The sequence below is a fragment of the Cimex lectularius genome, unplaced genomic scaffold (assembly GCF_000648675.2).
Source record: "Cimex lectularius strain Harlan isolate CLEC.00 unplaced genomic scaffold, Clec_2.1 scaffold8, whole genome shotgun sequence".
NCBI classification, from domain to species: Eukaryota; Metazoa; Arthropoda; class Insecta; order Hemiptera; family Cimicidae; genus Cimex; species Cimex lectularius.
The window spans coordinates 442,146-464,968 of record NW_019392656.1 but is presented as its reverse complement, the minus strand read 5'-3'; the positions used below and the strand labels follow the sequence as shown (position 1 = coordinate 464,968).

General features: G+C 35.4%; 1 protein-coding gene across 13 annotated transcripts in view; it reads right to left on the bottom strand.

The window, feature by feature from the left end:
• LOC106669702 (fasciclin-1) overlaps positions 1-18,458 on the bottom strand; it is a 135,320-nt gene extending 116,862 nt beyond the window's left edge. For all 13 annotated transcript variants that reach the window (XM_014399352.2, XM_014399354.2, XM_014399356.2 and 10 more), the window contains exon 1: positions 18,090-18,458. In XM_014399352.2, the coding sequence (XP_014254838.2) occupies positions 18,090-18,455 (366 nt within the window). In that variant the 5' untranslated portion in view covers positions 18,456-18,458. The remainder of the gene's footprint in view (positions 1-18,089) is intronic.
• Positions 18,459-22,823: the final 4,365 nt, after the last annotated feature.

Sequence of the window (22,823 nt, the reverse complement as noted above, 5' to 3'; positions counted from 1 at the left end):
AGACTTTCAAGATGAAATGTAACACTCGAGCAATAGGTACATGACTTTCCAGACTTCAAGATGAAATGTAACAACCGAGTAGAGCAAGGTGCATCACTTCCCTCCCAGACATCAAGATGAAATGAAACAATCTGCCAAACAAAACGAAATTCCAGACTTGCCCCGTTTGCATATGGCCCGACTTCCATAAAATCGTCTTACAGAATTGACAAAGAATAATGTTTATAACATTATCAAATGGTTAAAGTCGTAATACTAAATTGTAAGATTTCTTCTTTCCTACGGGCCTCTCCCAGGTCGATTGAAATAACCAGGATCTTACGAGTTATAAGCAGCTTATTAGCTTATCTATCTGACAGGCCAAAACCGCGAGGGAAGAAAGACATGATAATCATCCCGCAAATATCGAGTTTGATAGATACTAGATCGCCAGGTCAAATTTTGCACTATTTTAACATAGTTTAGATGAAATTTTGTCCTAAAATAATGCCCACTATAAAATTATATGTGGTGATAACATGACAATTTATTATTGTTGAGCGATGATATTACAAAATATCATATACATAACAAAATATCATATCATCAGTAGGTGTGGTGAGGTTTATCTTCTGCTAAATATTTATGTAAAATTATTGACTTTTAAACATTTTTTTTATTAATGTTTAAAATGTTGTCTCAAAAGCGTGGTAAAATATATAATTTAAAAGGTCGTTAACCAAGTATATTTCTAAGGAAAATATTTTTTATCAATTACAATCATGAATTGAGAGCCGGCATATAATGGAAGCATGCAGATAAGATATCCCTTAAACGTCAAAGTTTGAAAATAACAGTAAATCTGGAAAGAGGGTTTACTAAAACGGGAGATGAAGATCTGAACGAGGAGCCTGATTACATTTTGATGTAAAATGAGCTTACGGTTGTTTTCCTTCATCGTCGAAGAAAATACGCTCTGATGATTCCAATAACCTTGGGTCGAAAAGTCCATCTTATTCCAAGGAACGAAACTGTTTTTCGTGAAACAGAGCTAATTCTATTCCAAGACGTGGGGTCGTCTACAGTTTTCGACAACGGGGAATCTTCAAGAACCGTTATTTCTGAATGTATTATTGCAGCCGCGAGAAATAGTGGTCGGCAAATTGAGGTAGAAGTGTCGGAACCAAATGAAAGGAAGGTGAACAAAATACAATTTTGAAAAAGAGGATCCATGGTCGGATCATAGATGACTGTCCAACTTTTCCGCCTTGAATTGAAAGATATAAGCAATATCAAGAGTGTATCTTTTGAATAGTTTAAATTTAAACATCGTTAGGATTATCCCAATTAAACGGAAATGGAAGAAGTAGCAATAAATCACCACAAATCTGCCATCAAGAAACGACAACATTTGGAAAATATAATGTAATAAGGTATTCTTAATAAAGATGTAGGGTTTTACTTACTAATTAGGAAATGCATATCTCTAAGGTATTAGTTAATGCAACTTACCTGAAAAAAAATTGTCATGTTAGAATTGATCATGGTAATTTAATATTTATACTTTACACATTTCTAAATAAATATCGATTAACGGTCACTAATCACCACACAAATGAAAATGGAAGAGAAACACATAAAGAAACAATTATAAGAAGAGACATTAAAAAACAAACATAAAGTCAAAACAAAAAGTAAGATTGAGATAAAATTAAAGAAAGACAGAGAAAAAAGTGAGAGACGGAAAGACCATCAAAAGAGAGAGAGAAGAGAGAGAGGAGAGAGAGAGAAGAGAGAGAGAAGAGAGAGAGAGAGAGAGAGAGAGAGAAATTAAGCAGAAAGTCAAAAAAGAATTAATAAAATAAATAAATGAAAAGAATAAAACAAAAACCTATAAAAGAAAAAGCGAGGGACAAACCGAGAGAGAGGAGGGGAGGAAGAGGGAGAGAGAGAAAGAGAGAGAGAGAAAGAGAAAAGAAACCGATAAGTAGTCAAAGAAGTAGAAAATAAAGGACAGACTGACAGAATAACAAAAGAAAAAGAAAGAGTGATTAAGAGGAAGCAGACAGGTAGTCATAAAGAGACGTAAATAAAGAGCAAAAGAAACAGACGGAAGGAGAGAGGAAGGGATAGAGAGAGAAAAAAAAAAAGTAAAATAGAACATAAACACGTAAAGAAAGCATGATATGAAAATACATTAAAAGAGACATAAAACCAAGGAAAAAGTTAGAGAGAGAGAGAGAGAGAGAGAGAGTAAAAACGTCAGAGAGAAAGACAGAGATAACGACAAAATAAAGAAAGAGAGAGAGAAATTAGACAGAAAATCGAAGAAAGAAAAATGAGAGAGAGAGAGGGAGAGGATTGGATGGAGGAAATTATAAAGAAAGAAAAATAGAGTGAGAAAGAGTGCGAGGTGTTTTCGTGTGCGTGTATCTCCATGAAACGAACAGACACTATGTTCGTTTACGCGCTTGGAATTGTGGGAGGGATTGTGTTTGCGTATGAAGTTAGTTTGACAAATACAAATCTCAATTCAGTTCCCCTACAAAGTTTTGCAATTAAGTTTTGATTCTTTGCGCGCGTGACAAACTAAAAGAAACAAAAATGAGCAGAACAACTATGCTTAAAGTCAAACAACAACCACAAGATATGATTTTTACTGTTTTCTTTAAAAAGGGAAAATGTTTAAATTAAAAACCTCGACCTTCCCCTTGTTGGCATCAATGTTATGATGAAAAATCAACAAAAGGAAAGCACTCTTCGCTTCGAAGGGGTGGGTCAAATTGGTCGGGATTTCGAAACCCCTTCAACGCACCCCCCCGTGAATGCACCAAGACATAAATCTTGAACCCTTATAACTCCAGATGGAAGAATTGCCTTTCAGCGTTTGTTTTCCTCGTTTCATTAATTAAACGAATATTTACTGACTAATCAAACAGAGAGAGTGCACCCCAAAAGGGATCAGGAGGGGTCGGAAGGGTTCACTTGTAATGTTAATTAAGAACTGCCAATGTGCTATAATTCCTACAGCCGTTTTACTTGAAAATGTCGTTTCCGTAAAGTATTGAATGCAACACCATGAATAATAATGAACATGTTACAATTTTTTCCCTTTTTTACTCGCCTTTAGGGCATATTCAGCAGACTTTGAAACCAGAACATTCAGGTAAATAAAGAGTTATAAGAATCAATTGACTTATATCATCTTATTTCATCTTTTGTAGATTGTATGCATTCTTTATAACAAAAATATTAGCTTGTTATCGTTTACAATCATTTTGTCTCACCCTGCTCATTTATAACCCTGTCATCAGGGACGTTCATTACACCGCAGACATCAAGAAGAATTCTTTCAAAAAATATTATACCGATCGTATAATTCCATATTGTGATTTAAAGTTGTTTGACCCTAAGGATTGAACAAAAGAAAGTGTGAGAGTTCACGTTTAAAACAGAGGATGGAAACTTGGCCTCGTTCTCAAATCCCATGTTACACTTAACCAACCTGATAGTAGATGCCAGTTCCGTACTTGGGTCTTAGCTGATGGCAAAAATATTGCAAGGTCGTTGTTTTAAAACAAAAGAAAAAGATAACGGCAGAATTGGCGAAAGAATGAAAGATAAAAAACAAAAGCAGAAAGGTGGAAAAGAGGGAGAGGGAGAGAGAGAGAACAAAGAAAAAGAGAGAGAGCAGAGGGATCGAGAGAGTGTGTGAAAGTGAGCGAGTGAAAAGAGCGAGAGAGGGGGAGAGAGACAGACAGAATAAAAAAGAAAGAAAGTTAAGAGACAGAGAGAGGAAAGAGAGAGAGAGAGAGAGAGAGAAGAAACCGGTAAGTAGGGATGAAGAAGTAAAAAGAAGTAGAAAATAAAGGGCGAGAGGGAGAAGAGAAAGGGACTCGGCCTGAGTGTGGCGAGTGCGTGAGTGAGTNAGAGTGAAAGAGAGAGAGAGAGAGAGAGAGAGAGAGAGAGAGAGAGACGGAATATTTTATTTTCAATACAGTGCATATTTAGTACATTTAAGAAACCAAAAGAACGTCCGGGTCATTTAATGATTCAACCCAGGAAAAATTAATAGAATCGATTAATTTTTCAGTATTTAATTCAGTTCCCAAGATCGTCTAAAATGTATACTTTTTCTGACCGATTATCGCTCGCAGTGGTTAATAAAACCCTAGAAATTACTCATCATCTTCAGTGTTTGGCGAAATGCAGAAACTCGTCTGACAGGCGAATTCAGCGAGGACAGACAGACCTATCACATTTACACCCCGTAGACCAGATGATATCTCACCTAAGGTAAGTGTTCAAAAACCTCCAAGTTAATGAGAAATTTGTATAGCTAGGATGAACGATATTTTTTGGGTCCGTATGGCTTCGTTTGATTCGTCTCATTCGGCCATGTTTAATCTTGACTGACAGATCGACGTTTGGTAAAGAATAGTCAATCTTGAAATGTAATCCAGCTGGGTTGGAAAAAAAAATTAGCGCTGGGACTTGATTCTGTTTCTTGTTTCTGACTGTACTTAATGTATGGGGGCGCCAAGAGGCTTAGGGGTCTATTGACTCTCCGCCGCTTCTTCCGCATCTTCCGATTTTCCCTTTTCCTCAAGGACAATAAGGATTTTTCTCTTTTTAAAACACAGCGGGGGAGGATAATAAAACGGGTGTCATTCCCCGGGTCCGGGTCTCACATTTAGTTTCAGAATGCGACGGACTCCCCATCAAATGCAATAAATGCACTTGGAAACTCTCTCCGGAATGCAGAAACCAACCCTACGAAGTTGTTTAATGACAACGGGCACGCACTATTTTAAGGGAGGGTCGTTTTATGCCCAAATGACACGCCAGAGGGGATTGTTTTGTCCTTTTCTGCATCAATACGAATACAAAGAACAAACCAGAGATTATTTAAAAACAAAAAGAGTAATCAGTTTTGTCAATATTTCCCTCCGTATATATACGTAAAACAATTCTAACATCCAATATAATATTGACAAAAATTTGATGACAATTTAAAATCTTCTATTTAATTCAGAACATTCTTTCAATAATAATAATAATAATAATAAAGTATGGGCTGACAAACAGCTGAGGTCATCGCCGTCCCTCTGCGTGTTTGCTTCTTAGCCTTCTTTTTCTCCTCTTTCGCATTTGTTTTAAACAGCAGCCTTTTGAGCGTCTCGAACTGGTTTCTGACTCTCTGCTTTTAAATGTGTACCACGTTGATGTACTAAAAATGCTAGCCTCTGGATGGTCAAATGCAGCATAGAAACAAAACATACAATACATNGCGGGGTTGAACCCACTCCATTCACGCTAATAACTTACTTTTATTCTCCAGACGTCACACACTCACCCCAGAGTACTCTATATTCCTCGGAGCTGGGTTATAAACAACCCCTTCCTTTCACGCTAATAAATTACATTCATTCCAATGAATTAACACAAACACATCACTCGATAGAAACATAGAAGTCTGGTCACATTCACTCCCCCAGTGTTACTGTTTTCAATAATACCATAAAATTGATTTATTTCCATAAACATTAGTTTAACTATAATTGTCATTTTTACCACATTTTCATACCCGATAAGTAATAAATCATTTAATTGCCTACATAACTTTTGAAATCTTTTGGCAGCAACCTAGGTCCGTTATTCGGGAAGAACTCACGTGCTAAACCACAACCATACAATTGTCCAAATACCGTCATCTTTTCACGATTGAATTCATTTTACACTTTGCGCAATCATTTAAACACAGTAATCCCGATAATTGTGAATCAACCGTGAAAAAGCACAATGGTTGGTCTTCAAGGGACACAAAAAAATAAATAAGGCAAGTTGATTGGGGTGTAAAATCCAATTTCCTACCGAGCCGAACCGATAAAGGGATATCGCATTCTATGGTTCGAAGGGGAAAGACTCCAGGCTGACATTGTTCGTTGAATAATTTGGTAGTTAATTAACGGATCGCTTTATATCTGCCAATTCACAATACGAATATCCCCAACTAGATACGGATTAAAAATGACATTACAAATGAACAAAGTTAGTTTTAGAAATTTAAAAAAGAAAATCTGAAAAACCTGAAGAAAAAAGCCAGTATGTGTTTAATATTTCAAAATTTAATTTATAAAACACTCTTTTGTACAATAAAGTCGTACAGTATTGATTTACAAGTGTAGTACCACAGAAGAAAAAAAAAGTGATTCGGCCTTCTTTAAGGTATTCCAAACGCGATCAATTCAAATGTTATCGATATTTAAAGCAAGTTCTTCCATTCTTGTTTTTGCATGTTATGCAACATAGGATTTTAATTTACGTGTACTCAGCTTGCAATATCAATTGGTAAACAACACTGAACTGGAATGATTGAAAATTACGCAAAAGGTTTAATAAAACTTTATACCTTCTTCTTTTTTTTAAATATAATTTGTAGTACATTTCAACTACCTTAAAGTGGGTAATAAGTAACAGTGAGCAAGGTAATTGAAGCAAAACAAAATTAAAACCAAGAGTGGAGAAAACATCCATTGGTATTACTCCAATGTAACAATAATATTGTTTGTTCAATTGATACGTGTGTCATTATCACTTTCACTATAATCACCATCACATCCTAGGAGATCTCGCGGTCATTGTGTCTTCAGTCGGCGGGGAGGTTTTGAGGGGATTCATCGGGATGCGAGGTTTCTGATGTGTTGGTTTACGTTAGTTGGGAGGTTTTTATGAAATATACGGTAACGGAAACGTATTTCATTTTGTACGAAAGGAATATGTAAATCTGTATGTGTAGTTTGGTTCGATACATAAAATGGAGCATCTAGTATTTTTCGTAGTATTATGCAGTTTGAATGCGGTGGATATTGGAATGTTTGGCCGTAAGTCCAAATCGGCTTAACTATGGTGTTGTAAAGCAGCCTTTTATTTTTGAGAGGTAAATTAGAGCGTTTGTCAAGAAGTCGTGCAAGAACTCTAAATCGTGTCATAACCTCCTGACGTTTCAGTCTTGTGTGAGGATTCCACGTCAGACGTTTGTCGATGTACAATCCGAGGTCCGCAGTTGGGAGGGGAATATTATTTAAGAAAACAGGGGGGAGATCTTTTACGAAGAGTGAAGGTAATGTGGGTGGATTTGTCTGTGTTAAATTTCATCCTTTTCTTTTTCCACCAAGACTCTAGTAGTATGAGGTGTTGTTGGAAGTTTCGAGTGGAAATGACAAGGTCGGAGTTGCTAGAGAGAATTGCTGTATCGTCTGCAAATGAATGTGGTGGTTTCGGGATGAGATGGCATGTTTTTATACCCTCAAAATATCAATCTCATTGTGGCATAAGTTTCAATTTTATCAAAAGTATATCAACGAGAATCAAATACGCTCAATATTAAGTGTTTTTTTTTAAATAAATTTTTCATCTGACTAATATTCACTATGTAATCTGCTATGTCTCTCTCTCTCTCTCTCTCTCTCTCTCTCTCTCTCTCTCTCTCTCTCTCGCTCTCTCTCTCTCTACTTATCTCTTTTCTCAACCCGTCATCTTAAGGCTTTTAATCTCTTTTTGTTACTCATTCTTTCTCTTTGCATCTCTCAATCTTTNCATTTTGTACGAAAGGAATATGTAAATCTGTATGTGTAGTTTGGTTCGATACATAAAATGGAGCATCTAGTATTTTTCGTAGTATTATGCAGTTTGAATGCGGTGGATATTGGAATGTTTGGCCGTAAGTCCAAATCGGCTTAACTATGGTGTTGTAAAGCAGCTTTTTATTTTTGAGAGGTAAATTAGAGCGTTTATCAAGAAGTCGTGCAAGAACTCTAAATCGTGTCATAACCTCCTGACGTTTCAGTCTTGTGTGAGGATTCCACGTCAGACGTTTGTCGATGTACAATCCGAGGTCCGCAGTTGGGAGGGGAATATTATTTAAGAAAACAGGGGGGAGATCTTTTACGAAGAGTGAAGGTAATGTGGGTGGATTTGTCTGTGTTAAATTTCATCCTTTTCTTTTTCCACCAAGACTCTAGTAGTATGAGGTGTTGTTGGAAGTTTCGAGTGGAAATGACAAGGTCGGAGTTGCTAGAGAGAATTGCTGTATCGTCTGCAAATGAATGTGGTGGTTTCGGGATGAGATGGCATGTTTTTATACCCTCAAAATATCAATCTCATTGTGGCATAAGTTTCAATTTTATCAAAAGTATATCAACGAGAATCAAATACGCTCAATATTAAGTGTTTTTTTTTAAATAAATTTTTCATCTGACTAATATTCACTATGTAATCTGCTATGTCTCTCTCTCTCTCTCTCTCTCTCTCTCTCTCTCTCTCTCTCTCTCTCTCGCTCTCTCTCTCTCTACTTATCTCTTTTCTCAACCCGTCATCTTAAGGCTTTTAATCTCTTTTTGTTACTCATTCTTTCTCTTTGCATCTCTCAATCTTTCTTATTCTATCCTTCTATATTATGTCTCTCTCTCTCTCTCTCTCTCTCTCTCTCTCTCTCTCTCTCGCCCTCTCCCTCCTCTTTATCTATGTTTCTATCTACGTCCTATCTGTCTATTATTTGTTTATGTATCTATTTATCTCAATATCTATCTATCTTTCTCTACCAATCTGTCTGTCAGTTTGTCCTAACACTGTCATTGTCTGTCTCAGTAAATTTTAAATAGTTTTGGGACTGATAAGGTTAAATACTGAAAAATTAATACTGTCACATTACACTACTTGAATCATCATTCATTCCTGAACGTTTTATGTTTGAGTAAACCGTTGTGAACAATTCTCTTGTTAGAGATATTATAAATGTTAGGAACTAATAGCATAAACATACTGAAAGCTTGATATAGTTCAATTTTCCTGCTGCTAATAACCATTATTAAATCTTAATATGAAATCCATTTTAGGAATTTTTTTTAATAAACAGTGTCGACAATTTTATAGTTGGAGAATTTCAGTATAAACGCGTCTGACTGAAAAAACGACTTGTGCTCGGTGGCCCCATATTCTTATACAATATTAATGTGTGTTTCTTATTGACCTGTTGTTTTATAATTTGTTTAATTCGTGAGGAGTGGTCATGAATGAGGTTTTTAAAAAAGCACCGTTTTCATTTTTTTGCCGACTTATTCTGATTACAAATGCACTTTTCACCACACTTTTACACAAAACCAATATGACACCACAAGAATAGCACACTTTATGCCCTGAAGATGACCCGAAAAAAGGTCGAAAGGACGGTAAAAAAATTAAAAAGGTGCTTTTCTAAACTACCACATTCTTGATTGCTCCTCACGATTGCAACAAATTATAATGTTAATAACAACTAATAAAAAACGCCCATAAAAATTAATAATAATAATAACACCTAATAAAGAAAGAGATTTTATGTTTTGTTCCGTTTCACGAATGGCCGGAATTGAAGTTTACTGAAAATGTGTTACCCATTTTATTCAGATGGTTTTCAATTTGACGATAAAATCAACAAATGACAACTTCGATGATTTTTCCAATTAACGTTATTTGAATTGGGTTCGTATGGTTGGAAAACCCTGTATCTTCCTCAAACCATAATACAATTAAACAATTGTCAATTTATCAAAATAAAAACTGTTATCACAGTAAACACTGAAACGTCTGTACTTTAAATATCTACCCCCCTTTCAATTTTGGCGACTTGAATCAATCATCTGTGGATTTCGCAGTCCAGTTAAATCAGACCGTCGTTTGAGGGGGGGGGGTGAATCCAGGACAATAAAACAAAACCCGCGTCCGCAGCCCCAACAGAATTGCGCTTAATTAGGGAAGGGTGTGCTGAAAACGGGAAGGGTGGCCGAAGTTAATGAACGCCAGGGGACATAGCCACGGGCGAAATAATTAATTCCTTTGTGTAACATTTATCAGAAGTGAAATTAATAACATTGTGTCAACTGTAAAACTATTAGCGGCACCAATATTTGCGACCTAAGCTTTAAATCAATAAAGTATAAGTTTTTTTTTACTCATAACACAGATCGTTATGGGAGAATATTTTCAAAACCAAAACTGTAAAAAGTCTAGGTGTAGATTGAACGTAGGTATATAACTCGGCCCTTCTCAAGCTTTATGGAAAAATACACGTCACAGAAAGATTTCAGGTTTGAATGTCTTTATGCTTAAGAAAAAAAAATCCGGATATTTTATAGATAAAGACAATATTATTATCAGGGCCCGTTTTCAGTGTTTGGCCTTTGCCACGTGTCAGTTTTGATGGAGTCAGCCAGCCATATTTATCATTGTGATGTACACCGGATTTCCACTTCGGAAGAAAGACTCGGATTAGAGAAAGGAGTGGTTTAAAATTAATCTAAGATATCTTCATCACTCATTAATACTAGTTTGAGGTCATTACTACAATTGTTTTTTTAAACCAGTTTCGTTAACAATGTATCAACGGAAAACGCCTTTTAAAATTTCAACCGTGATTCAAAACTTCTCGTAAAATTGCCATGGTGCCAACAAAATGGCAACCGAATCCGTGAGCCGATGTCATTGGCCCTTGCAAACGAAGTCAATCTTGAAATCAAGTTAAAGCCCTCGAGAAGCCCTCCGAGGGAGAAAAAGACCTTCAACATGGCGATGACTCAGCAACATAAAATGAACACTAACAACTACAGCTCGTCTATTTTTATATAAGACAACTTACAATACTTGACGATACTAAAAATAAAATATTTTAAAAAATTCCAATTTTTGATAAACATTTATCTAAATAAATAGAATAAAAATTAGTAATTATTTAGTTTTCAGTCGACATACTGTCATTAGAGACGCATAAATTTTTTAATGTGCACAGAAAACTTTGAACCCTGAAGAATAAAGTTCGAAACGTTGGCACGATAAAGAAACTGTTTTTCTAAAACCTACGTCACACCAGACCGAATCTCACGATCTCCACGTAATCATTTTTTTAATATTGTACAAAATGTCAGAAAATCATAAACAGAAAGTGTCAAACAAAGCAGTGGCTTTCATGAGAGAATGTTTTGCGAGGTCAAAACATCCCAGTGTGTTATTTCATCTTGCCTGAAGCTCTCCAGAAAAAATTTAATTTACGACAGGGTAACCAGATCGCCCGGATAAGCCCTTCTTTTCAAGGGTTGCCACCACGATAAAAAAAAATATCGGGTATGTGTTGATGATGATGATAATTATTTCTGTATATTTTACTTGATTTTGCAGAGGGGTAATATAACATGTGTCTTTTTGAAAAATGAGCAAAATTGTGAGATTTCCCTCAAGGGGGCTGAAGGGTTGACGGACGAGTTTGGTCGTTTCAAATCATTTTGGTCTTATCTTAGCTGTTTTATCTGTCAGGCGCGTTTCATCTTCTAGACATGGTCGCGCTGGGTTTGTGCAATATTTAATATGGACGAAGGTGAGCGTGTCACCTCACCCTACTTATATCCTTCCTGTCCACCGGCGAGAAAAGCAATCCAAGATATTGCAAATTGAAAGTTTTAAGTTAGTCGAGAGTTTCAAAAACCTATTATACAATATTTACTATTATACAATATTTGTTGAAATATAGGGTGAAAATAGGCATTATATTCAGCTAAAAGCGAAAACAAGAGGACCAGAATAGATTCATACAGCCCTACTTTGCTCGTTATAAATCACTTTGATCTACCTATCAAAAGCGTTTCGGTTTGTCAGATGTGTACCGGCTTCTCGACATCTTCAAAGGTGGATTTGTGTACAGATTTAAATAAAGACTGATCAGGCTATTCTAATGTAAGTTAATCGCTTTTTAGAGCGTTTCGGCATTTCACCATCTTCCGTGTGACTAAGTGTCCTATTAGGGGAAAAAAAAGAAAATGTGTCTTGCCTCACCCTGCTTATAAACTTCTGCAACCACCAGCTCTGGCAGACCTCAAAAATAAATCTCACTTTATAAAATTATTGTCCAAGCTTCCATATTATATTTGAAATATTATCAAATTAGGGTTGATGATATGTATTGCACATATGTACAACCATTTGTTTCTTATATTTAAGCGGTGAATATGAGAGGATGAAGAATATATATTAATGACTTAAATACCTTAGAGTATCTGACCAAACAAGCGGAGATAGGCGGACCGAGACGGCTGAACTGGAGATTCATCTCGCTTACCTCAGCATATTTTCTCACAATAATGGAAATTCCAATCTCTCCAATTCATATGTAGTAAGAGAGGATAGGCAGACCGAGGTGAACTGAAATGACTGAACTTCAGGTTTATCTGACATACCTCAGCGTATTTTCTTACAATAATAGAAATTCCAATCTTTCCAATTCATATGTTTTAAGTGTAGCTTTCGAAAACAACAACAAGATATCGGAAACGGTCAATGCCGCAGACCTCAAGGAGAAATCTTACAACATCGCCCTAACCAAACCTCCTGCTGTTGAGTACATTTAATTGAAAGGGAACATATACCATTAGCATTTATAAATGTGCGTTGATAAAACTTTTTTTACGCGTGCATAAAGGAGCCAAGACCCCCTCAGTAGCTCACTCGTGTTACAATTGCGCTAGCAAACCACAGTAATGACTATGTACGATGCAAACACGACTGTCAGCTGCTACTGTAATCACGCCCCCTGCGGCTTTCCATTCATCCTGGAAAACAACATTGTGAACAACCCTTCGGCCGTTTTTATAACAGGGTTAGAATTCACCTCCTCGCCCAACCCATTAGCGTAATTAACACGCTGGACTTGTTTCCGTAACGAATGTTGATGAGCAAAACTCAAAGGGCTTGTTTTTTCCTTAGGGTTCTAACCAGCATTTTTTTTTTTTTAAGAGAACAACTTCAGAGCACATTATGAATATGGTAATAAAATTCTGACGATGGAGCTAATGGGTGAATTTAGAACGAGATCCATATTTTTTTTCATTACTTGGTACCAACGTAGGACCCTTCCAAAATATGCGAACACTGAAGCCTTAAATTGAAAAGTAGATCAAACGAAATGTTAAAACTGAAGATCATTGGTTAATCAGGGATATGTCCTCCCTTCGGTCATGAGCCTACTTTCAAAATTATACCAAAACCTCATTGAATAATAAAAAAGAGAATACTATTGCAAACTTTCTCGGATCAATCAGCTATGTCCTCCAGTCGGCTGTGTCTATTTTCACAATCATGCCAAAACCTATTCAACCTATTAAAACCTGAGTTTTCTTGTCGTAAACCTTTTTTTTTTATCTTACACAGACATTAAATCATAACCTATTTTACTAATAAAAGGCTAGATGTGGCAGGCATGGGTAATTGCAGTCGTTTTGTAACCTACAAATGAAACAAAAAAATGTAAACCGATTCATATTGAAATTGTGAAATTCCATTTTATGGTCTGCTGAGTGATGAACCTATTCCTTAACAGTTGACCTGCTGTCCTGGTCCGCCTATCCTCGCAGATTTCTGTTGGTTCAGACGCGTTTCGGCATTCCACCATCTTCAGCGTTTGTCAAGACTCCAAAAAATCGCCCAACCACTGAAGATGGCGGAATGCCGAAACGCTTCTGAACGAACAGATATCAGCGAGGATAGGCGGACCAGGATAACAGGTAACTATCAAACAACAGATTCACATTTATTTATGAATATGTAAAGTGATCATCAATGAAATTACGAGGAAAGATTTCACGAAAACGAAGGCGTTCTAATGACCAAGAAAATATTAAACATTTCCTCCTTTTAGAAATGTTTTTCCATTACTTCCAGTCCTTTACGCCACGCCACGTTTTATTCACGTTATAAAAACAAAATGAAAAAAAAAGAGGAAAGGTTCGTTTAAACGATCAGAAGAGAGTGGTATATTATAAATATTTAATTTTAAAAAAATGGTAAGTACAAAAGAGAGGGCAAGTGCCTCGTAAAGTCGGAAACTTCGAGGAACACGTCGCAAACTCCATGTCCCTTGAGTTTTAAATTTTAAATCGACCCTATACCGACCTCTGCCGTCCATTTGTTATTAATTCAAAAGCTATTTACAAACGCAAAAAGTCTCATTTTTACTGAAACAGCGTACATCATTTTTATTATTAACAAATAATTATTTTTTCACCATGTCGTCTGGTTTTAATATTGAACAAATGGGGCCTTTGATAAGTATTCCTTTTATATATAGCGCAATATTTTTTTAACTCGTCTTCCAACACAGGAGAAAAGAGGAAGAACGACAATGGAAACGGTGGATTAGCGGTGTTAATGGAGGAAACGTGGTCTATTTATCAGCATCATCCGAGCCATGTTTAAAGAAGTTAATGATCCTTAAGACAAACGGCAGCCGAACGAATCCTGGTTTAAGTCCATTTTAAAAGTTTAAAGCAAAACCAAACCAATATCTTACAACAATATTAGTCACTGAGTTATCACTGAAAAATGGAACAAGTGAAGAAGATATTTCAAAATGCAATTAACTATCAGGCGGATCTGGCCCGGACATGTAAATTATAGGCTTATTACCGGAGAAAAACATCTCATCTGACTAATTAATTACGGGGCTTTATTGATTATTACAGTTAATAGGACTTAACAGAGAATATGTACAAATATTTCTTCTAGTTTTTATACCTCCCAGCATCTTACGATAATTGCAAATTTAGATTCACGAATAATAAATGTTGTCTGTGTTTTGATAAATATTATACATGGCACGTAAAATATTGGACTTCCTGTCCAGTTGTAAGTAAATACGTCAAATCTTTATGGGAAAAAGAATAAAATTTGTCTGGAAAAGTCATCATTCATTTTTATCATATTTCAGAAATCAATACCAAAAATGGATCAAACTCAATTATATACAGTTTAATTATATTTCTACTTTTTAGCCAATCTAAGCATATGATTTTTTTAAAAAATTGTAATTGTACGACACTTTAAACCTTAATGAAACAACTGACGTACCACGTATCCTCATACGTGAAGTACAGAGGGAAGTCAACCCCAAACTGCTGCGAAATGGTCTAAAAATCCTAAATAGAGAGATAAACCTTGAAATTAAATTTAGAACAGGAAGCCCACGATGTTTCAAAAGCAGCAGGAAACTAGTAAGTAGGAGTATCCCGTAATAATTAACGTCATCATCGGGATGCTTAGAACTGCAGAAGCTTCAGAACGAATCACATCATTGTCCATGTCATTGCCTATGAAAAGTAGATTTTTTCTCAAAAAACTCTTTGTAAAGTAATTGGTTTCTTCTCACTTTGTGTGAACAACCTTGCAAGGGAGGTTTACAGAAAAGATTTTGCAAAAAGTCATTTAAACTTTGTTCAAAAATATTGTTTGAAAAATGCCCGGCTTTGGTCAATATTAAGTCCTTCCTGTAGCATGACAAAGAAACGCCGCACTTCCATCCTACAAGCTTAAAAATTAATAAAGTATTGGATCGAACTTTTTCCTTTGTTTAAAAATCCTCGATCCTTCCTCCTTCGGAGTACTGAATTCCTGCCCATTGCTCACTTTTTCCGCCTACAAATATTTAAGGAACAAAACAAAAAGCCTCAAAGCGTTAATATTAAAGTTAATGTGGTCGTCAAAAAACAATCAAATTGCACTAGTTAATAAACTCAAACGAAGCATCAATCAAAAAGTTACCCGTGTTCGGTTCAACGAAGATGCCAAAAAGTTGTTTAAATTAATTAACTCCTGGAAAGCAGCGGTTTTCAATCTCGGGTGAACGTCAGGTGAAAATACAGTTAAAACGAGAGAAAGTAAAAATAAAAGTTTAAAAAAAGTAAAAACAACATATTTGCCACTTTTTTGAAAAATCAAAACACAAGAGGTTGTTAAAATAAATCTAACGATAAATTTTTGAATTCCGCCGTCCGCCAAGGATCGCCAACAGGGGGTACCTCAGGGCAGCGTATTTGGAATGATCCTGCACCTTGTCTATATAGCAGATATACTAATTTCACCATCCTTGCATCCTTTGCCGAGTACCTTGCTACATTTTGATGCCGATCCAACAATTCCTTCGGAGGAACTCAGGGATGTCCTGCAAATAGCCGATTGGAACAAATACTGGCAATAAAGCTCAATGAAACAAAAGGGCCCATTTATTATCATTCACTCTTCGAAAGAAAACCCCTCACACAATATTCCTCAAAAATACTCCCATCCCAAAAACAGACTGCGCCCGCTACCTTGGGTTCCATCTAGGATCAAGACAAACCTAAGACCAGCAGACACTACTAAAATTACAATAATTAAACAAACGTTGAACGGACTACTCTACAGATTAGTGGCATGCAAAACTAACGTTTCAACAAAAAACAAACTATCTACAATCTACAAGACAATACTAACATCAATCGGGACTTGCTCTAGAACTGTGGGGCATCCCAATCCAGTTGCCCAATCGTTATCCAACAGAAACCACCCTTATAATTCCACCAGACAATTGAAGAGATGGCCTCGCGACCTACTACACAAAGGATATTCCTCGCGTATAGTTCTGAAAACAACAATATTTCTAACACCCCTCACGAAACATGATCTGTGACATTTGTAAATCCATCTCATTACATAATGTAAATAAGGTATAGATTGAAATAAATAAAAGGTTTTATGAAACCAATGGTGTTTAAGTTTAACTAGTCTACTGAGCTGATATTTTTAAAAAACCGATTAAATTATTTTTCTCTAACAAACAATAATTTAATTAAATATTTCCATGCTTCTATTTCTCTCTTTTTTGTGGGAATAGGTAAAGGATGCCGAAATGTATCATAAAAGTATGATGTCTTATTATAAAACAGTCTAGACCTTGGCATAAAAACAACCCCATAAAGGTTATTCATGGCAAATATGTGGCAAAAGAAAGAAAATAAAAAAAATAAAAAAATCCAGAATTACAAGACTTCAACGTTATAAATTTTCAATGAGCCAGCAACATTCTGTCCTACTGACACATTATTTGAAGTACAATTATGTGGAAAAAAATGGCATGTAAGGATATACATTATTATATTATATAATTATTGTACGATAAATAGTTTATCAGTATGATAAATATAATGTTTATTTTTCCACAATAAAAAATAATAAAAATTCGTCAGCTTTATTGTACAAGAACTGCCTGCTATTGCTAAACCAGAATGAATATATGAAAACATTGAACAAAGGATGCACGAAGTACGACTGTTAATATTTTTCTTTCAAAGCCAAAACTGAGTGATAAACCTGCAGATTAAGGTAGATATATGAGGTCAGAGGCATGATCCTGTCATGAAATGTTATTGTTTTATGACAAAATACTAGAAATTAAATTGGTGACTCTTGCGCATTTTAAAACAAAATCTGTCAGTCTTCGGTAGGTTCGGTTCGATTTCCATTGGTCTTTGTGAAAAACTTAGAAAAAGTACTTGAGCAGGCTTAAATGTTAACCATTATATAACAAAGTCTTCATCCGGACCCGTTTAAGCTCTCGGCGCGGAAATTAATTAATTATTAGAAGCCGGCCGAACAGGAGAGGGAACCCGGTAACCAGGGGTAATCGACCAAACAAAGGATTCGGAGCGCGTTAAAGTCTTTGTTTTTCGGCCTCTTTTGTTTAAAGTTTTCGTTTTCTTTTACCCACCCTGACCGTCCATCTAAGTGTGAAACCTGAGGATGAACAACCACGACGAATGATTAAGGCAAATACGGCAAGTGGATTAAGTTTCTCGAGGCCATGACAACCGTTGACCGCCACGCCTACTTTCTTCAGAACGTCAATTAATCCGGCTTTGTTTACAAGATGGAATTTTTCTCAAATTAAAAATGGATTTTTTTTAAGCTAGTTCTTATATTTTTTTATTAATTATTATAATGTGTATTCGATATAATATAGGAAAAACTTTTTCCTATGACGTATTAATGCAAAATTCTTTCTGTCTTCAGCAGTGAAAATATTCAATTACATTTTTGTGTAAATGTATTTATATGTGTTTTACATTGAGTACGTGTATATGATTTTGCATAGGTAGTAGTATGAAAATATATTGAAAAGTTCGTGTCCTCTTGGTCCTTTATCGAAAGTTTTTCTTGAACGATTTTTTTGGGGGGTTTATATATAGAACCTTTCGTGAAAATTAAATTACTCTTACCTCAGATAAGTCCAGCACGTCTCTGATCTTGAGGTCGAGTGTAATGTGGCTATGGTTCGCCTCTGTTGGCGTGAAAATAAGGAAAATTGCGAGAAAAGCGAAAATCGCCAGTCTCCTGGCAGGTTCCATCTCGTCTTGCAGCAGGAATCGCCTGTCAAGGAGCTGGAAACGCCTCATTGGCTGTTGATCTGAACACAAACGAACGCGTTCCCAAACGTGCGACGAGCAGCTCTGCACCGCTCTGACTGGTCTGCTCGTCGGCTCCCGAGTTGCTGCTCCCCGTCCCAGTTCCATCGCCGGCGCTCCAAGCGGCTCCGCTCTCCACCCCATTGATCGACCTACGCCTCTTTCTCGCTCCGACTCCATCTCCCTCCCTCACTTTCACGACTAACTCTATGTACATCCTGGACTTTAATCTTATAAATTTCAAATGAATTACACGCTAGGTTAATCTTTTATATATTAAAATAGCCCACGATGGACCCCCAACACTTATATGTATAACTTACACGTAATATATATTTGATATATAAATACTATTGATCTACAATCTCTAGCAATAATATACAGGGCGTTCGGCTACTCGTGTTACAAAATTTTTCAGTAGATTCTATATTCAAAATGGAACCAAAACATCCTAATTAACTAAGGTCCGAATCTCTACAGTTTCGGAGTTATTTTTTTCTGATTTTTTAAGATTTCACGACCTGGCTTCTAATAAACTATGATTACTCCAAAACTAAAATGTTTTGGACAATCCGTTGATACAATTGAAACTACGTTAAATTTCCAAAAAGATGTAATAAATACTAAACTTGTAAAAGTTGGGAAAATAAGCGTTTTAATGGCCAGAACTTTGGGGGGGGGGGATTTAAAGTGAAAAACTTACTATGGTGATTCTAGACTACTATTTCCAAACCTAGAGACTAGCAAATTTCAGAAAACGTACTACATTTAATATCCTTTTTAGTGGTGTAATTGTTTTTTTAATTACTTTTTTCAAAGGCGAAGAAAATGATGAAGGAAAAAACCCTGATTGACGGATTGGTAAGGTGGAAAGATTAAAAAAATAAATAATAAACGAATGAATTTATTAAACTTTTTAATTTGGGTTCGAAACCGAAATAGGGCAAAAGTTTACTTATTTACCAACACGACTCCAACTTTGATTAAAGGTGTGTGGTGAATAGTGATCGTTAATCGAGAATTATTCAGAAATCGTGAGATGCGGTCTGGTGTGATGTAGGTTTCAGAAAAACATTTTCATTAACATGCCAACGTTTCGATCTTTATTGAGATCAACTTCAGGGCTCAAAGTGTTTGTCTTCTGTGTAATTGTGCCATTCTTGCGTGTCGTGTGGCACTCTCAACACGACACGCAAGAATGGCACAATTACACAGAAGACAAACACTTTGAGCCCTGAAGATGATCTCAATAAAGATCTAAACGTTGGCACGCTAAAGAAAATGTTTTTCTAAAACCTACGTCACACCAGACCGCATCTCACCATTTCTGAATAATTTTTGATTAAAGGATTATTGTATTACTTTCCCGAGAATAAAAGAGTTTTAAGATTCAAAACGTTTTTAGTTATCTAAGTGATATCTTGTTAACACTGGTACTGTTTTTTTTTTTTTTTTTTTTTTAAATCTTTCCACCTCATCACAAATCCGGCACCCACGGTTTTTTCTTTCCTTTATCAATTTCTTCAACTTTAAAAACAGAAATAAAAAAAGCAATTACACCACTAAAAAGGACATTAACGTTTAGAATCACCATAGTAAGTTTTTCAACTCTGAAAATTTTTTTTTTCAAAGTTCTGGCTATTAAAACGCTTATTTCCAAACGTTTAGAAGTTTAGTATTTTTCACATCTTATTGGAAATTAACGTAGTTTTCAATGGTATCAATGGATTTGTTCAAAACCTTTTAGTTTTGTTGTTATCATTGTTTATTTGAAGCAAGGTCGTGAAATCTTAAAAAAATCAGAAAAAAGGAATTAATTCCTAAACAGTTGAGATTCGGACCATGTTAATTAGGACTTTTTGGTTCCATTTTAAATGTGGAATGAACTAGCAAAGTTTCTAACACGAGGAGCCGAACACCGTGTACAATTATTGTCGTTGTTCGATAATTAAAGAATATCATACTATTTCATATGAAGCGGCTTGTGTTGTTGCAAATATAATGCCTATAGGGATAAAGATAGCTCAACCTAAAAAATTACACGATATAGTGAATAATGGTAATAATGAACTTCAAGACACAACATATGATAGATCACCAAAGAGTGGAAATTCCCGGCAGATTCTATTGACATCCAGTGATTATATGTCTATGTATACAGATGGAAGCAAGTCAGAGAGTGGTGTAGGTAGTGCTTTTGTGTTGTCAGGATGGTTCGAAAATTTATGAAGCAGAGTACAGACTACATCAGGCATGTTCTAATAATCAAGCTGGAATGGGTTATGAATAAAAATGCAGAAGAAATATTGCCAAATTTATTAATTTAAGTCACTTAAAGTCAAGTGTCTTTAGAATCAATTATTAATTATGATAATCATGTTTTTTTGCCTGAGCTAATAAGGAAAATTAGTCAAACTCTAGTGTAACAGAATGTTAATGTACAACTTGGCTGGGTTAAGTCTCATTGTGGAATAGAGGGAAAGAAGCAGACAGACTGTCCAAATTAGCATCTATTGACTAAATTGGGCATACACTTCCAAAGTCATTAATTATAAATAACCTGTTCGAAGAGAATCTAGAAGAATGGGAAAATATTTGGTCAAATACAAATAATGGAAGGCGGACAAAACAGGTTCTTTCCCTAAGTTGCTGATAGATTCAGCAGCACATCAAACTATCCACACCACTAACCCACATCTTAACTGAACACGGCCCAAACAAGCGCATTCATCTTTCAACTATGAACATTTTGATTCATTCATCAAAACAATAGATTTTATTGTGATTTAGTTCAATGTTATCTTATTTGGTCATTTAGTTTTTAATTAATTTATATTTATTAATGTTATTATTAATACTTAGCTTAGTTAATTAGTTTTTAGTAATTGTCTTTTTGCCATAATATGAATCTGATATCCCTGCATGGGGAATATATTTTATATTCATGGTTATTGTATTACATGTAATATTTTGTATAAAGCATGTAGGATAAAATCTATAAATTGTTTATTAAATATTATTGATCCTGTTATTGTTTTATTTTTTATATATAATTTTTTTCTCTGAATACTTCAAATTCAATTAATTAATTTTGTAGTGATTTGCAACTCACTTTGGAAATGTTTATTCACATATAAATGCTTCCCAAAGTACAATAATTTATCAGGTTAAGATACAATAGAAATATCATCAATTGCAATTAATCTGTTCTATATCATGATTTCCTGTAATCAGTTAAAAAAATAATAGTTTTAAAAGAATGTAGATTTGTTTTAGCAAAATCACTCCAATTACAGTTTATGAAATCCCTAGATTCCTGGGAATTTCCAAGTCTTTGGGAAACTAGTTATATTGTACTACTTTTAAAAGTGGCGATAAATCAAATATATCTAACTACAGTCCAATATATAAAATCTCCCTTATACCAAAAATGTTTGACAAATTAGTCACTAAAAAAATGTCTGCCTTTTTAAACATATTCTTATTGATGACAGTGCAATTCCTTTCCACCCGATTTGAGAATTGTGCTTGAGCATGGCAGTGAGTATTTGAGTTCCCTGTTCAGATTCTTGGAGGAAACGGGGTTGTTCTATTGTATATAGTAATAATAGTTGTGTATACATAATTTGTGTTCAGAGTGAATAATTTATAGGCGTGAATGGTGATGTGAGAAGGTCGATGGTGGAATATTAATTAGTTTAGTTGTATAATATGTTTAAGGTTCTGTTGATAGTAATTGTATTAATTAGCATGAATGTGTGATGTGAGAGGGTCGATGGCAGAATATTGAGTACCCATCAACCCTCAGTTAGGTTTGTTGTATAATGTGTAAAGGGTGATGGAGGAATATCGAGTGCTCCATCACCCTAATTGAATGAATTGAATGTAAATAGGAGTGAATGTATTTAAGAATGGTCGTGAGTACAAATGGTTTGAAACTGCATGCGTTAGGAGCTGAATTGACCTAGCTGTTGGCAGCCCCCCCCCAGAGCCCAATCTCAGTGGCTGGATGGATAAGACTGAGGTCAACACCCGGGGCGGATAATTCTCGAGTCTGTTGGCAGTCTACTGTGTATAGCAAAAGCTGGAATTGCCAGTAAACTACGAGAAGCCAATAGGTTCAACTTGGCACATGTTTGTGTGTATGTATGTCCATGTGCAGATTTGAGCCTGTATAAATCCAAATCCAAATATCTTATTGATGACCAACATGGGTTTGTAAAAAATAAGTCAACAAATTTACTATCGTTTAAATGATATTTAATTAAAGTTTTGTCCGAGTTAATCATAATCTTTTAATTTGCAAACTGGAAGCTATTGGTTTCGAGGGCAATTAATTAAAATGGTTTAGTAGCAACTTAAAGGGAAGAACCCAAATAGTTGTAATAAATAATACATATTCCCAACCAATTAACATTACTTCTTTCTCCACTCTTGTTCAACATATTTATCAATTAATTCAAACCCACAATCTTCGGCGCAATACACTGCTGTTCTAACTACTTGAGCTATCCGGACTTTGAAGTCGCGATAGCTCAAGTGGTTAGA